Consider the following 15,690-nt stretch of genomic DNA (forward strand, 5'->3'; position numbering starts at 1 on the left):
ACATAAGCCATGTCGTCTTTGCATAGACAAGCATACGCTTGCAACTATCTGCTACTTACAGAAAAGGCAGTATTTAATAAATAATACAGAGAATGTTACTCTGACTACTTTAATAGGAGTTAATCCCTTCTCTTTGGTATATCTCTAACTTACAAAGGTAGTTAGTTAATGGTGTTTCAAAACTTTTATTTCTACTGTGCTAATAGAATCTTCTATTGAGTATTCTTTAATATTAGATTAGTGATTTATAAATCCAATTATGATTATTCTTTCAACCTGATGAAAAGTAATACCTTATTTAACCAGGGATGTTTTTCAGATCTTCAAATGTGAGACTGTTCCAATAGTACAATATTTTGTTTTTCTTTCTCTTCCCTGCTCCCTCCCTCAACTTCAGAGATAACTATACTCTCCAGATCAATCCAAACTCTGGACTTTGCAATGAAGATCATCTCTCTTATTTCAAGTTTATAGGTCGTGTAGCTGGAATGGCTGTTTACCATGGCAAACTTTTGGATGGTTAGTATTTATTTTATGTAATATGATATTTAGATTAATACTGTGCATATTTTGAATTGTAAGTTACATACTGTTCAATTTATTTCTTCTTCTTTAAAGCCTTTTTTATTCGTCCTTTTTACAAGATGATGCTCCAAAAACCAATAACGCTTCATGATATGGAGTCTGTGGTATGTAATTTGCTTTATCATGTATGTTAGGATTTCATGTTCATAGTAACTTTTTTATATATCTTTAATGACATCGTGAAGGTTTGAAACTGCATGATTCAAAGACATTTTAGGCTGCGTCTTTTATAAGCCTGTATCATGGTTTAACCCTAGCCAGCAACTAAGCAGCACACAGCTCCTTGCTCACCACCCTCCCCCGGTGGGATGGGGGAGAGAATCAGAAGGGTAAAAGTGAGAAAACTCGTGGGTTGAGATAAAGACAGTTTAATAGGTAAAGCAAAAGCAGCACACGCAAGCAAAGCGAAGCAAGGAATTCATTCACCACTTCCCATGGGCAGGCAGGTGTTCAGCCATCTCCAGGAAAGCAGGGCTCTATCATGCTTAACGGTTACTTGGGAAGATGAACGCCATCACTCTGAGCGTCCCCCCTTCCTCCTCCTTCCCCCAGCTTTATATACCGAGTATGACATCATATGGTCTGGAATACCCCTTTGGTCAGTTGGGGTCAGCTGTCCCGGCTGTGTCCCCTCCCAGCTTCTTGTGCACCCCCAGCCTCCTCGCTGGTGGGATGGTGAGAGAAGCAGAGAAGGCCTTGATTCTGTGTAAGCCCCGCTCAGCAGTAAGGAAAACATCTCAGCATTATTAGCACTGTTTTCAGCACAAATCCAAAACATAGCCCCACACTAGCTACTATGAAGAAAATGAATGCCCTGCCAAAATCAGCAGTCTGTAACTTGTGTAGGAATTAAAACTTCCAGTGAAAATCAGGGAGACCTAGAATCTGGTTTAAGTCAGTTAAGCTGTATTGAAAACTTGACTCTAAACTTTCTATGATGTTTTCTTAAAATATTTTTAGACACTAGTGTTCTTAAATTAAAAGTAAACATCTTTGGGATCGCGCTCTCAACCTGTTTTTTAAATTAGCTTGTGTCTTTTGATTATTAAAAAGAAACGTATTCTTATACTTCCAGAGACTGAAAATATTTGAGTGATACTATGTAACATTTTTAGAGGAAAACATGGTCCTTACAATTTTCTTGTTTGTTTGTTTTTTCCCCTGATAATGATTCTTATCTAGAGTAGTTCTGGGCAGAGTGATTTTTATTCAGTCTCTTTAATCTAATACTGTTTTTGCTGTCCTATAAGAATACAGAATATAGTTCCTATCTGTTTCTGAGTAATAGATTTATAGATGTGTCCTGATTTTTTTTTTCTCAGTACTGTAGAATCATAGACTGGTTTGGGTTGGAAGGGACCTTAAAGATCATCTAGTTCCAACTCCCCTGCCACAGGCAGGGACACCTTCCACTAGACGAGGTTGCTCAAAGCCCCATCCAACCTGGCCTCGAACACTTCCAGGGGTGGGGCATCCACAACTTCTCTGGGCAACCTGTCCCAGTGTCTCACTGCCCTCACAGTAAAGAATTTCTTCCTAATATCTAATCTAAATCTACCCTCTTTTGTTTTAAAACTGTTACCCCTCGTCCTATCACTACACTCCCAGTTAAAGAGTCCCTCCCCATCTTTCCTGTAGGCCCCCTTTAAGTACTGGAAGGCCTGCACAAGGTCTCCCCGGAGCCTTCTCTTCTCCAGGCTGAACAACCCCAACTCTCTCAGCCTGTCTTCATAGGAGAGGTGCTCCAGCCCCCTGATCATCTTCCTGGCCCTCCTCTGGACCTGCTGGAGCAGGTCCATGTCCTTCTTATGTTGGGGACCCCAGACCTGAACCCAGTACTCCAGGTGGGGTCTCCTGAGAGTGGAGTAGGGGGGAGAATTATCTCCCTTGACCTGCTGGTCATGCTTCTTTTGGTGCAGCCCAGGACGCGATTGGCTTTATCTTAATTTTCATTTTCTAAGGCTCTTTGTAGTAATGCCTAACAATACAGGGAAGATAAATACAGGATGAGAGGCAGAGAAGAGTCCAAAATATGTTAATTCAGATAACGCTGTGGCATCTTATCACCAGTTTGCTGCATGAGAGATTTTTAGTCCTGAGATTGCTGAGTCTTCAGGTTTCAAATATCTTTAAATGTCTTTGTAGCTTTGTATAATTGCAGAGCCTCTGTATCCAATACAGGATTATCCTAGGTAGCAGCATTCACTGGGCTGTAATGGAGCCTCTTGTAGCTTAAAAGGTGCCTACTCTATTTTGTATTTACTATTTTGTATTTCTTTCTCTTAGGATAGTGAATATTACAATTCTCTGAGATGGATTCTTGAAAATGATCCAACAGAACTGGACCTCAGATTTATAGTTGATGAAGAACTTTTTGGTCAGGTTAGTATGTTTATGTAAAGTAGAATAGACAAAACATGAAAGAAAACATTTGACCTGTGAAATTAGCTGATTTTTATCTCTGTGGTATTAAGCAAAACCCTTCATTCACAGTCATGTTGGTTTGTTCACTCAGCTGCTTCTTTTAGCTGGCCCATGCTCATGCAGTGCTCTGTTAGCCTAGCTGTGATGTGATAAAGGACTTGGAAATAAGCAGAGCTTTACAAAATAGCATGTGCTTTTTTCTTAAATAATACTTGTATTGAAACGTAGCTGTTGCTGTGAATGCAACTGAGACTAAAATATCCATAGTCCCATTACTTAATCTGGAGTAGGGGCTGATTTTATGTGATTGGCTGGAAAGGATGAGCTCTTTTGGAAGTGGTAGGAATCATAGATTTCACTGGGAGATAATAATAGAGGTTTTTCTCTAACATGTACTAGACCACTATGGAATAAACAAGTTCATTGCTGTGTAGAAAGCTATCCAAGGTAAGTCATGTAGAAATACCACAGGTCTTGAATAAAAATTCCAAATTACGGGTGCCAACTAGATCTAAGTAGGATAATAGCCTTTGTGGTCTTTTGTAACTAAAGTGATCCTAAGCAGGAGCATGAAAATGTACATCTGTAATGAACTGAAAATCAGATATTTGTCTACTGAGGTTCTAGTAGTATAAATCATTATGTAACAGATATGCATATTGTTTCACTTATTTATTGGGACCATTGCTGAAATTGTACTGTAAGTGTTTTTCCTTGAGATCTGGAAAAAAGGCTGGGTCACTGAATATGTGGTTAGTAAAGACCACATTACTGAGAACTTGTGTACTAACTTATGTAGTCTGTTGTAGCAGGTCAGAAAAAAATTGAGGTTGCCCCATTGCAGTCTGGCATGCCTGAATAATACTTTTTTTTTTTTTTTAAATCAATCAACCAAATTCTATTTATTCAGGTGACCTGTGAAACTGGTTCTATTTCTCATAGTTTTCAAATTCTGCAGTCTTCAAAAGTTAACTAAATTACCTAATATTAGCATATGAATTCTATTACATACTTATCTCATTTAAGACCTATTCTATGTACTGCATTTAGACCCATCAACATGAACTGAAAAGTGGTGGATCAGAAATAGTTGTCACCAACAAGAACAAGAGAGACTACATTCAGTAAGTAGTGGTCACTATGTGCAATGTATCTCACTGGATTTCCCCTCTAGTAATAGGGGCTGTATGTTAGTTGTATTAATAAAAGGAAGTTGTTGCTTTGTATATGAATTGGGTTTTTTTTTAAATGTTTTGTTTTGGTTTTTTACAGTCTTGTAATTCAGTGGAGATTTGTGAGCAGAGTGCAGAAACAAATGGCAGCCTTTAAAGAGGTATAGTTTTAATTACAAAAGAAATTCTAAGAATTTGTTGCATCTAATCTTAAGATGAGCTTTTTTGGACATCCTGAAGACCCACAGATAATGTTGTTACAGGTATAAAGAAGGCAGTGATGCTGTTTGTAGTGTCAGCGTTGAATTATTTCAGACATAAAAATATTTTTGGTATGTTTTTACTGCAGTGTTTAATTCATATTGAAAAATTTGCTGATTTCTCAATCCTGGCTGACAGCTTTAGCTTTAGTGCAAGCTATTTAATGAACTCTGCAGAAATGAAAATTAAATCAAACTAGTAGAATTAAATTAAACTAGCTGGTTTATCCTTATTTGTAGAAATTATATTACATATACAATATTCAGACTTAGAAATTCACCATTCAGTGTTGCACAATAAAGATGTGAGATAAGTAAAAATTAAAAGTACTATAACCGAACTGGGGACTGCTGGTGTCCAAACATCTGTATTTGATGTATTGCTTTGGCTCTGTTTACTAAAGCATCTAAATACCATTCTCAGTGAACAAAAATGCTTAAATAATGTTGACTTGATTTTTAAAAACTTCCCTCCTTTTCAGGGCTTTTTTGAACTAATACCACAGGATCTGATTAAAATTTTTGATGAAAATGAGCTAGAGGTAAGTGTATCATGGAAGAGAAAACAAATTATGTTGAAACTTTATGTTACTGACTTAAACTTTGGTGGTGTTTTTTTGTTTTTTTGTTTTTTTTTTATCTGTGTAGTTATTAATGTGTGGACTGGGAGATGTGGATGTGGCTGATTGGAAACTACATACAAAATACAAAAATGGCTACAACATAAACCATCAAGTAATACAATGGTTCTGGAAGGTATATCATGAATTTCTAATATTTTTTTACTTAAAACCTGTTCAAAAGCTGCTGCCTTTCAGCTATGCTAGTTTATCCTGTGATTCATGAATAGGTAGGTAAATATTTGACCATTAAAATTCCTGAGAAAGATAGTAAGAAAACTAAAGATGAGATGCATGGTAAGAATGTAAATACAGTACTGATACTTGCTTTTCAAAAAAATCCATGTCTGACTGGGGTTAAAAATATTTCTGTGTAGTTTTTTCTGGCATGGTTCCATTAAAGAGGTGTTAAACTTTTCTGTTTAATAAATTACAGGAATTTGGCTGCTAGTTCATAACATCAGGAAAGTTCAAAGAAAGTAGGGGCCAAATCTTCAAGGGAAGTATTTTAACAGCCTGCTAAGCCAGTAACCGTACTCTTGTTACAGTGCCATTAAAAAATTGTTGACTTCATAGCTTTTAGCAATAGCAGAGAAGTAGACTATGTGTGTCACTATCCTTTATATATATGCAGGTTTTTTTAATGATTTAGAGATAGAAACTATGTTGCATAAATCTGCTAGCTTAAAACCTTAATTTAAAAAAAAATCTTTAATTGTAATCATTATCTTACATAGGCAGTCTTAATGATGGACTCTGAAAAGAGAATAAGATTACTTCAATTTGTTACTGGCACATCACGCGTACCTATGAATGGGTTTGCTGAGCTGTATGGTAAGTACTTACGATTATGCTCACAAGTAACAGAGAACATGCTGACATTGTGATATTTGACTTCAAACATAAGCACATTATTTTTCAAATTTTGCTTTAAAAATGAGTATACACTGGCAGTTATAAGAAGCAAAGCTAGAGAAGAGTCACTTAGATGATGTTTCCTATGTTCTGTAAATACTTCATATTAATTCTGGTTTTGGAAGTTTTTAGATGTATAGGACTTCCTCAAATGAATGTGGATTTTTAAAATTCTGAAGAGCTGGAAAAATCCCTGTTTACACTTGATTGAGCTTGAAGAAAATTCTCAGTTTATCCGAGATCTGATTGCAAAGACATGCTGGCATCAGCAGTTATTCACATTCTCCTAAGTTCCCCAACTGCATTTATCTGCTCACAAGCCACAGATACAATTGTTTGTAAGGATATACTCTGAAGAGGACCACTGAAATGACACGAGTTAAACATAACGCCAAAAGAGAAGTAATGAGCCTACAATGCAGAGACTGAAACAAGCAGATGGCACTGGGGAGCAGACTTCAACACCAAAGCCAGAAAACCCACTGTGGAAAAACCACGGGCAAGCAGATAGAACAGCCCACAAAGCGTGGGGGTATTTTGCTTATGGGAAGTCTGTTTTCAGCTGCCATCAGCTATTATGTTTTCTGCCAGACTACTTTATTAAGGCTAAAAGTGCTTGAGATCCTATGCAAATGAGCGAATAGCCTGACTTGCATATTTGAATAAACATTTCCTCCTTTGTAAACAAGACAGAAATTTGTTTATAAAACACTAGAATTGTGAACAAATACCACCCACCACGTGTCCCCATTTCTCTATCTCTTCGTTTTCATTGGAAATACTCAGTTTATTTTTTCAGTTCCATCAGTGAATGAGTTGTGAGTTCCAATGGTAGGGACAGTGCCTCAGCAGACTTGAGCCATGTGTGTGGTGTTGCACCTGAACCTTGGTACTGTTGGAGTTACAGCACATGCTCATCGCATTGGAACCCAATCGGAATTCTGCTGCCTCTGGCTTTTTATTTGTCTAAAAACACTAGCAGAGATAGAACTAAGGAATGATATAGGGAAAGAAACTGTTGAAGCTCTTGGCTGCCTTCTTCCCAGGGATTAGGATATCCTTGGGCAGTCTTCTGGTCAAGTCTCAGTTGCTGTAGTTCTGTTTACTTATTAATGAAAAATCCAATTACCAGTTGTCTTGCACCGTGCTTTGTTTCTTTCTCTTAGTTATTTCTGACTTACTGTGGCCAGCATGCCATCCTTACTAAACCCCAGTAATGAACGCAATCACATTTCCAGTACCTGCTTGTATTTGAAGAACTGTAGGTGGTTCTTCAGTGCTTTGTGTTGGTATGTGGCTTTTTGCTGCTGCCGGGCTGCCCCTGTGGTTCTTACCACCGTCGGGCTGTGGTCCTAGAGCTGGCTTCCTAGCGGGATATCTCCCTCTTGTGGCCCAGAGAGGAATTTCTGCTCATAAAAAGGGAGTACTTGGTGTCTGGGAGCAAATCCACCCAAGTTTGAGAACTAGGACACTGAAGAGACGTGGCTTTCTTATATTTCTTGTCTTCCCCCCAACCTGCTTTGTCAGCCTCTAGTTAATTAGTTGAATAGCTAAAATGCAAACTTATTCTTACTTAGCTATTAAAAGGGAGTTTTTTCTTGTCATGTGCTAGAAGGCACCATCAGTCATAGAGCTGCTTCTCTGCCTCATCCTTATTCCAGACGTTCTTACTGGTTACTTTTTCTAACCAGCCTTCTGCATTGAAGAAACATGTAATCCCAAAGAAGAAAGTAAGGAAGAGGAGCTGAAAGTGTTCCCACAACTACTGACATACCTGTCTCACTGATAATATTTTAGGATGAAGTGCTCAGTGTTTGCTCTCATCTGTCTAATTCATTCACTAGACTTGTCTGAAGTATAGTTTCTGTGTATTGATTGGTATTTCCTGCCTTTTTGTGTATGTTAGTAGTTGTGAAAGGTTTTTTCCCCCCTTGTTTTATTTTCATGTTTGGGATTAATTGTCTTGGGGTTTTTGTTGGTTTGGTTGTTCCGCCCCACCGCCTCTTATATAAGTTGGGTAACATCTTCCAAATCCACTTCTGCAATGTGCATTATTACATGTTGTTATAATATAATTTAATTTTATTATGAATATGTATACATTTCTTTTTTTCATAGCTCTCTAAAACCACAAATGAAATATTTTTGAGTTGTCAGTTATAACTTGTGTAGTCAAAAAAACCACCAACATTTTGGAGGAGTAATGAAAAAAGGGAAGGTGTCTGCCTGCATTATAAAACCAAATTCATTTCATATGTCTAAAGGTACTCCACACAGCACTTATACCTCAGCTGTATTCATGGATCAACCTGTTCTCATTACTGCTGCTCATTTTTAAACTGAAACATGTTTCACATCTTTCATTTCAGAAGCAGAAGGCTACTCATACTTGGGTAGCCATCTGCCTTGCAATACAATTATCTAACTGTATTGATGGTCATCTTGTAGACTAGTCAGAGGACACCCACTGTCAGAGATCATCTGCTGTTCTCTGACAAGATAGTGTTTTGATTTTTTTTTTTTTTTTTAATTCTTTTTTTTTAATTACACAGTCTTCTCCAGACATACACAAATGCTTTCAACAGCTTAAGGAAATGGTTACAAAATGCCGTTTGCATCCTCTTGGCGAGAGTTGAGAGGTCCAAGAAACTTTCAGAAACATGCAGTAAGAGAGTTGCTGAAGGCACAGGCATAACTGGAGCTGGACTTACTAGCCAAAAAACTTCTCTTGGGTGCCTGTGTACATCCCTGGAGTACACATATGGCCACGGTGTTTCAAAATTCTCAGTTACTCTACGCTGTTGTTGCATAAGTAAAGGTGGACATTGAATACTTTCTGCCAGGTTATATAACTTGGCACATTGTGATAAACATGTCTAAATTTTTACATGCAAAACTTATACACTATAAAACTGTCATCTGCACAAAATTTTCCATGCCAACTACTTTGCATATGCATTTGGGTCTTAGACTTCTGAGCTTAAGGTGTGAAAGTCTCTTGAAATTAAGATATAGCAAGAAATAATTAAAAATACAAGTGGGTTGGGATTATTGACCATTACTGAGTATAGACTGTATTTGCTTCATATAGATAGCGCCTACTAATATCAGAATTGGATTACACAACTCCAAAATATTTCATAATTTGAATTTCTAATTATAAAAGAATCTCATAATGGGGTGAAAATTGATGTATTCTTTTCTGCAGGTTCAAATGGACCACAGTTGTTTACAGTTGAACAGTGGGGTTCCCCTGAAAAACTGCCAAGAGCTCATACCTGGTGAGTATTTAATTTAGGTAAATTATGACCTTTAGTAAGAGTGATAAAATACTTAAGAGTTTTCATCTGTTTTTCAGCTTTAATCGCTTGGATTTGCCTCCATATGACTCATTTGAAGATTTATGGGATAAACTTCTTCTAGCGATTGAAAATACTCAGGGTTTTGATGGGGTTGATTAAGACAGACATGAATTGTATCAGTCCAGTGCTGCAATTTCATTTTAAGGGTTTACAAACAAATTTGAATTTTCCAGGGACTACCATTGTATTTAGTCACATGGTTATTGATAGTATCACTTGTAATATAAGTAAATATTAAAAACTCACTAACTTTTGAAAATGTATTTTGCCATTTTCACAGTTTTGTGTACTTTGCTAATAACTACAATATACACATTGGATGGGCCAGTGCCAAGTAAGTAAAAAAACTAAAATGTTTTTAAGCAGTTGCCTCTTCTACAGTATTTGTCAGACTGTCCTGCAGTAAACTACTGAAGTAAAACTGTGAAGAAATCTTTGCGGGGGTGTAAATTTGAATTGCTGCTTTAAGAGGAACAACTGAAATTGCTAAACTGTTTTTAAAAAAACCAAACAACAAAAAACCAAACAAAAACAAAACCAACAAACTTCATGTAATGCAATATCATAATCTGTGCTGCTTCAGGCTGTTTGCTACAGATCTGCCCAAAGCACCTTATAATTCAGCATATTAGGTGAAGCATTGGAAAGTATTTGTTTGCATTATCAGCCATCGGTTTGCAGAACATTGACTTGCTGACACATTTTATTTGTTAGATTTCTTTTTCTAACTTGCTTTTGTTAAAACAGTGTAACAAAACCAGGATTTTTATATAAAACAGACAAGCAGCATAATTCTGAATTGTAATGAGAAATTATATCCATTTTTTGTCTGAATTTGTATACTGTCGTTGGTTTATTGAGTTTTCATCACTTTTTCTTGATAAATTTGTAGTTCAACGATGGATAATATTTTCAATTCAGCCTTTTGCAACAAATTAATCTGAAAGTGAAATTTGTATGGATATCACTCAGTATTAGTTACTGGTAGTTAGAGGCCTTTATTATCCATTCTTGCAGTATTGCACTACGTAACAACAAAGAACATGTTTACAGGGTTTTCTGGGCCAAATTCAGCAGTCTGATATGTGCAGACTTCTCTGAACTGTGTGGAGGTTATGCACATGTAACCAGGTGCAGAATTTGGTTCTGTAATATGTTTACAGGTTATGCTAGTTTCTATAGCTGCATTTTTATATTTTTTTCTCCACTGTTAGTCTAGAAACCAAATTTGTTAATACAGTATAACCAAAGTCATAACCAACAATGTGCAATTTATTGTAGATCAATTTGTCATATAAATATTAGTTTCATTTCTTTTGTAAATGTGGATATTTTTTGTATTAATGTTAACACTTTTTTTTGAGCAAGTGCTGGTTAAAAGGATTAGCAAAGTTGGTTCTAAAAATAAAAATTGGTTTATATACCTGGCTTGCTCTAATTTTAACATTTTATTACCAATATGATCTGAGGAAATGACAGTACCTAGCTTTGGCCAGCAAATTTCTGTTTAGTCACAGTCTTTATAAATATGCAAGAAGGAAGTGTAGCACATCTCTCTATAAAGATATGTAAATTATGTAACAAATGTAATGGGTCTTAAGGGATATTTAAAATCCCACTTTGTTTTATTCTTTGACTAGGTTGTTAGGGCTGAGAATATTACATGTAAATAAAGGTAACTTATACAATTTTCCCAAATCTATATGCAGTTTTGTAAAACATGAATGATATATCAGTAAATCTGTATAGATTTGAATGTAGCAGGTTTTGTTGCATAAAGCATAAAATAAGGATCCTGAGAGCAGTAAATAAAAGTTTATTCTAGTAAGTTGTGACTCAGTTCTTTGAAGTGCAAATTGGTAGTCTTGAAATAGCAAGAATTCAGTAATTTTAGTACTCCTAGGTAGACCGGGACGGCAGTTCCACCACAATGTGCTGCTACTTTTGTATAGGTGTTGAGGTACAGCCGCGCTGTTTCCTAGTGTTCTGCTCCCAAGACGTGCAGTCTTTGAAAAATTAATACCATGTTTTTATAAAAGCTGTAGGTTGCTGTGAGCCTTTTTTGTATGGCCAGTCTAGGAACGCTACACGGCAGACAGGCGAAGGTGGAGGCCCCGCAGGAATGCCAGCTGACTGCTGCTGAGGGAGGGTCAGGCTCCTCTCTCCTACTGTAGGAACACCCTTCTCAGGTGGTCGGCAGGCGCACAGCCAACAGACTTTAGCGGTGAGTGCGGCAGGGGTGCGAAAGGGGCCCTGAAACTCTGCCCCAGGCAGCACGGACTGCCCAGCAGCGATGGGGATGCACCGCAGGGCTTGGTCCCTGGTGCCAGCTGGGGGAAGCAGCCCTGGTGTGTGGGTGGAAGCTCCTGGAGAAGGATGCTGCTGCCAGGTCTTGGGCCACAGGGAGTACCTGGTGCCTCTTCCTAGAGCCGGGGCAGGGCTGGCCTTGCCCGCAGGAGCTCTGCTGTGGGCAAGGCACTGAGTCGCCCCATGAAAGAGCTACAGGAGAAGCGAGCAGACTTGTAACATTGGGGAGGATGAACAGCAAGAGGTCATAAGGGTCTTCGCAGAGACCTTGTACAGGCAAAAGGCCAAACCACGCAGTGGGAGTAAGAAGGAGCAGCTGGAGACTACGTGGGCGGGTGGTGGATGGAGATTCCCAAGATGGGTGAAGCTGGAAGCTTGTGACTTCTGGCATCAGGAGAAAGGCTTCTTTTCCACCCTTGGATATGAATTTACAAAATTGCTATGGTGCTGTAATAGATGAAGAAAGGAACAAGTTGCATTAAGGGAAGCATTCAGAGCCAGATGGGCCTGAACCAAACATTGACGCCGAGAAGTGGTGGGTGGTAAGAGTGCAGAGTCCCTTCTGTGGGCTTTAAACTAGGTTTGTTGAGGAATGGTGGTAACAGCTTGTGGTGAAGTAAGAGAAGAGAGGTCAGTGGTGCTAAGTACTGGAGCAGGGTGATGGGAGTGAGGCAGCCCTCGTGGAGGATGCCACAGGTTGAAGGGGGCCCACCTCATGTGCCTGAACACACTCACAGGCAGCCAGGGGAAGACGAGGAGGAGCAGGAGACACGGCTGGTATGGCTGGAGCCACTCAGATGCGGGGAGATCTGTGGAAGGGGTGACAGGCTGGTACAGAGCTTTGTGGGTCTGGGTCAGAGGAGACACCACGGGTCAGGAGACACCAGTATGGGAAACATCCTGCTGAGGACTTGTCATAGGCCACCTGTTTGTCATGAGGAAGTGGGCAGAGTGGTCTTTGCAGCATCTCAAGGAATTCTAAAATTGCAAACCCTGGCTCTTACAGGAGACTAAACTCCCTGACATCTGCGGGAAGAGCAATGTGAGGGGGTGCAGTCTGGGAGGCTTCTGGAGGGGGTCACAAACAGGTAAAGAAGGGTGCTAGCTTGGCCAACCGAGGAGATGTTCTCCTGGATCCGCTGCATGTGCCAATGTACTTCTATTTTCTGTACATCACACCTCCGTATTCCCTGAAACACATACACTTAGATTTTGGGGGGGCAACTCCAAAGTTGCTACTATGAACACTTACCTATTTTTTTCAACAGAAACACTGTTCCTAGTATGGCTCTGTGTGCAGCTGCAGACATCTTACTATGGCATTACAGATGAGATTTTAACAGCTGCTTCCACGTGTGTTAACAGCCATCTCTGTTACACTGTAATTTCTCTTAACACCCAGCAGTGCCAGATGAGGGGTAAGGCAGGAAAATTTCCCAGGTAGGTAAGAGCTAAATGTACCAGTCTGCTGAAAAATGGAGTATAGAGGGTTGACATTGGTAAGAGATTTTGTGCAGATCTGGTTAAAAAGCATAGATCGGTGAAGAAACTATCTTTTAAGGGGAGACTTGAGCAAGATGCTAATTCTGGAGCAGGGACTGGACCATAATAGGAGGGAGAAGATGGCTGCAACAAGAATAGTTTCGCTTTTCTCGTCTTTAAAAACACTGCACTGAAAATTCACGGGTGTCTTTGGTAGTGGTTTTCTGGGCTGCTCCAAGCCTGAGAGCTGTAAGCAAACCTGTTCCCTGCCATTCATTTTGGCTTCTGCGGGTAACTACCGATTCCAGCCGGCTTTTATGGAACCTGAAAAATAGAACTGAGAGTCTGTCCCGTGGTTTTTTTTTTTGTTTGTTTGTTTGTTTTTTTCAGCATGATTCCGCGGCCCGCCCTTGGTGCCTTCCCGGCCGCCGCCGCCTCAGCTCCTTGAGGCCGCCTTGCAGCGGCGGCGCCGGGGAAGGCCGCCAGGGGGCGCCGCCGCGGCGACGGCTGCCGCGCCGGGGGGCGCGCGCGCTCGGCGGAGGGGGGGGTGTTACTGGCTTACGGCCCGCGGACAAAAAATCGTCCCGGTTCCGCCCCCCCCCCCCGTGCGTCAGCAGCGTGAGGGGAGCCGGTGCTCACCGTTACCTGGAGCGGGGCGGGAAGCTGCGGGATGCGATTTACGCAGCAAGCTTCTTAGAAGGTTGGGGTCCGATCACCCAAGGGCAGCGTAAAACCTCTTGGAAAATTTTCAGCGGCTTAACTTTGCTGGCGAAGTTAAGCCATTTCTGTTTCATGTTTAATAAGGATGGTGGTGACGTTTATTTGTGTATTAGTTATTACCATTATATAGCGAATGGTGTCTCTGTTTCTGAATAAATAAATACGATGCTGTCAAAGAAGTGAATTTATTTACCCTAAAAAAGGTAAAGTATATAGATCAACCTCAGCGAAGGCTTGCAGTATAAACTGTTTACAATTCAAAGGTCTACTTAGACTGCTGTGGGTGAGGTTTGCTTAGATTTTCAATCGAGGTCAATAATTTGATTTGTATTGACTTAAAGAGTTTTGGTCTGAAATTGTCTTTCTCTAAAATTTCTCATTTACTCCAAAGGTTATCGTGTATGTGGAAATGCTTTCCAGTCTGGTGTTAGAGAAATGAGACTGTAGGTATGAACAAGGAGCATTCAACAGTAACTTAGAGGTTTGGGGCAGTGGGGGCTGTGTTTTTTTCTTCAAAATTCATTTCTCGCAACTGACAGATTTTTAGGCTGGGTGTTATTTGTATTAAATCTTTCACTTCTCAAGGTGGTACAGGCGATTCTTCAGCATTCTTGCTGCATCATGAGGCATAGCTGTGGGGGTTAGTAGGAAGGTAAGACAATAATTTCTTTTAAGTACTACTGAGGCTTCACTTATGCTGCTCGAAGGACATGTGACTTAAATTATTTTTAATTACTATTAGTAAGTTACATCTGTAGCATATTAAACAAATTATTTTTTTACTAGAGGCAGGGTTGGGTACTTATGCATCAAACCCAGGCAAAATATATGAGCGTAGGCTACTCATTTTCCTTCTCTATCCTATTTTTCCCTCTCTAACCTCATTGTTTCATACTACACTTACTTTGCAAGCTACCTAGTGCCTTGGCATTTGATTTGTACTGTAAATCCATAGCACGGTTCGGTGCTGTTTCACTAATTGACGGTGTCTTCACAAAAATCTCTGTGTGTCTCTTTGAAATCCACAGATGCCTCTGGCATGCCATCAATGTGAAACATGCCCTGGATCAGCACAGTTTTCCTTTTTTTCTTGCGTACTTTTTTCAGTGCGACTTCAATGTTACTTAGCAAATACATGATACTTTTACCCATTCCCTAGAGTGGGAATTACAGAATTATGATGATAACATGCATGTGAAGTAATTAAAACTCAATATATGTAGTTTTAAATACTGTTTTCATTTTAGTTATTTCTTGTGTGGTCAAAAAGAATGTCAATCGTTAGGAGACCAGGCTCTTCTGTCTGTCGTTCTTCATGCTGCCTGTTCATTTGTGTCTTCCCTTCTGTTTTTCATTAATTAGTTTGTCATGGTGCTTGGGTTCTTCACATACGGTCTTATAAATTTATTTTCTTTGTATGAGATTCTGCTTTTTTAGGGCAGTTTATTTTAATATCTCTGCTTTTTAATGAATGACTTCTTTAAAGGAATCAATGTGCAGTTCTTATGATGTGAACTGAAAGGAGCTCACTTATTTATCTGCAGTTAGACCACCACTACCAAGAATGCATACCTCTGGTGCCATAGAAGCACCTTATTGAAACATCTATATGTTTAAAAGGCAACCAACACCTACCATCTTCCATTGTTATAAATGAGAATTAAGCACTTAACAGCTGCCATATTGCTCTGTGGCATCACAAAATCAGTAGAAGATGCAAGCACAAGCTTTGGTACTCTTGTACTAAATCATTTTTCTTTGAAGTGGAGACTTAATTGTTTTTTCTATGTGGAACATATATCATTAGCATGCTAATCAGAATACAAACAGCTCTCAAAGGGGA

At 39.3% G+C, this 15,690-nt stretch overlaps 1 protein-coding gene across 8 annotated transcripts in view; it reads left to right on the plus strand.

The window, feature by feature from the left end:
- The window catches only part of NEDD4 (NEDD4 E3 ubiquitin protein ligase), a 63,901-nt gene extending 52,735 nt beyond the window's left edge, over nucleotides 1–11,166 (plus strand). For all 8 annotated transcript variants that reach the window (XM_030013680.1, XM_030013682.1, XM_030013681.1 and 5 more), the window contains 10 exons: nucleotides 398–519; nucleotides 619–689; nucleotides 2,872–2,967; nucleotides 4,060–4,133; nucleotides 4,282–4,342; nucleotides 4,924–4,983; nucleotides 5,090–5,197; nucleotides 5,799–5,895; nucleotides 9,185–9,257; nucleotides 9,335–11,166. In XM_030013680.1, the coding sequence (XP_029869540.1) occupies nucleotides 398–519; nucleotides 619–689; nucleotides 2,872–2,967; nucleotides 4,060–4,133; nucleotides 4,282–4,342; nucleotides 4,924–4,983; nucleotides 5,090–5,197; nucleotides 5,799–5,895; nucleotides 9,185–9,257; nucleotides 9,335–9,437 (865 nt within the window). In that variant the 3' untranslated portion in view covers nucleotides 9,438–11,166. The remainder of the gene's footprint in view (nucleotides 1–397; nucleotides 520–618; nucleotides 690–2,871; nucleotides 2,968–4,059; nucleotides 4,134–4,281; nucleotides 4,343–4,923; nucleotides 4,984–5,089; nucleotides 5,198–5,798; nucleotides 5,896–9,184; nucleotides 9,258–9,334) is intronic.
- Nucleotides 11,167–15,690: the final 4,524 nt, after the last annotated feature.

Source organism: Aquila chrysaetos, chromosome 5 (genome assembly GCF_900496995.4).
Source record: "Aquila chrysaetos chrysaetos chromosome 5, bAquChr1.4, whole genome shotgun sequence".
Lineage (NCBI taxonomy): Eukaryota > Metazoa > Chordata > Aves > Accipitriformes > Accipitridae > Aquila > Aquila chrysaetos.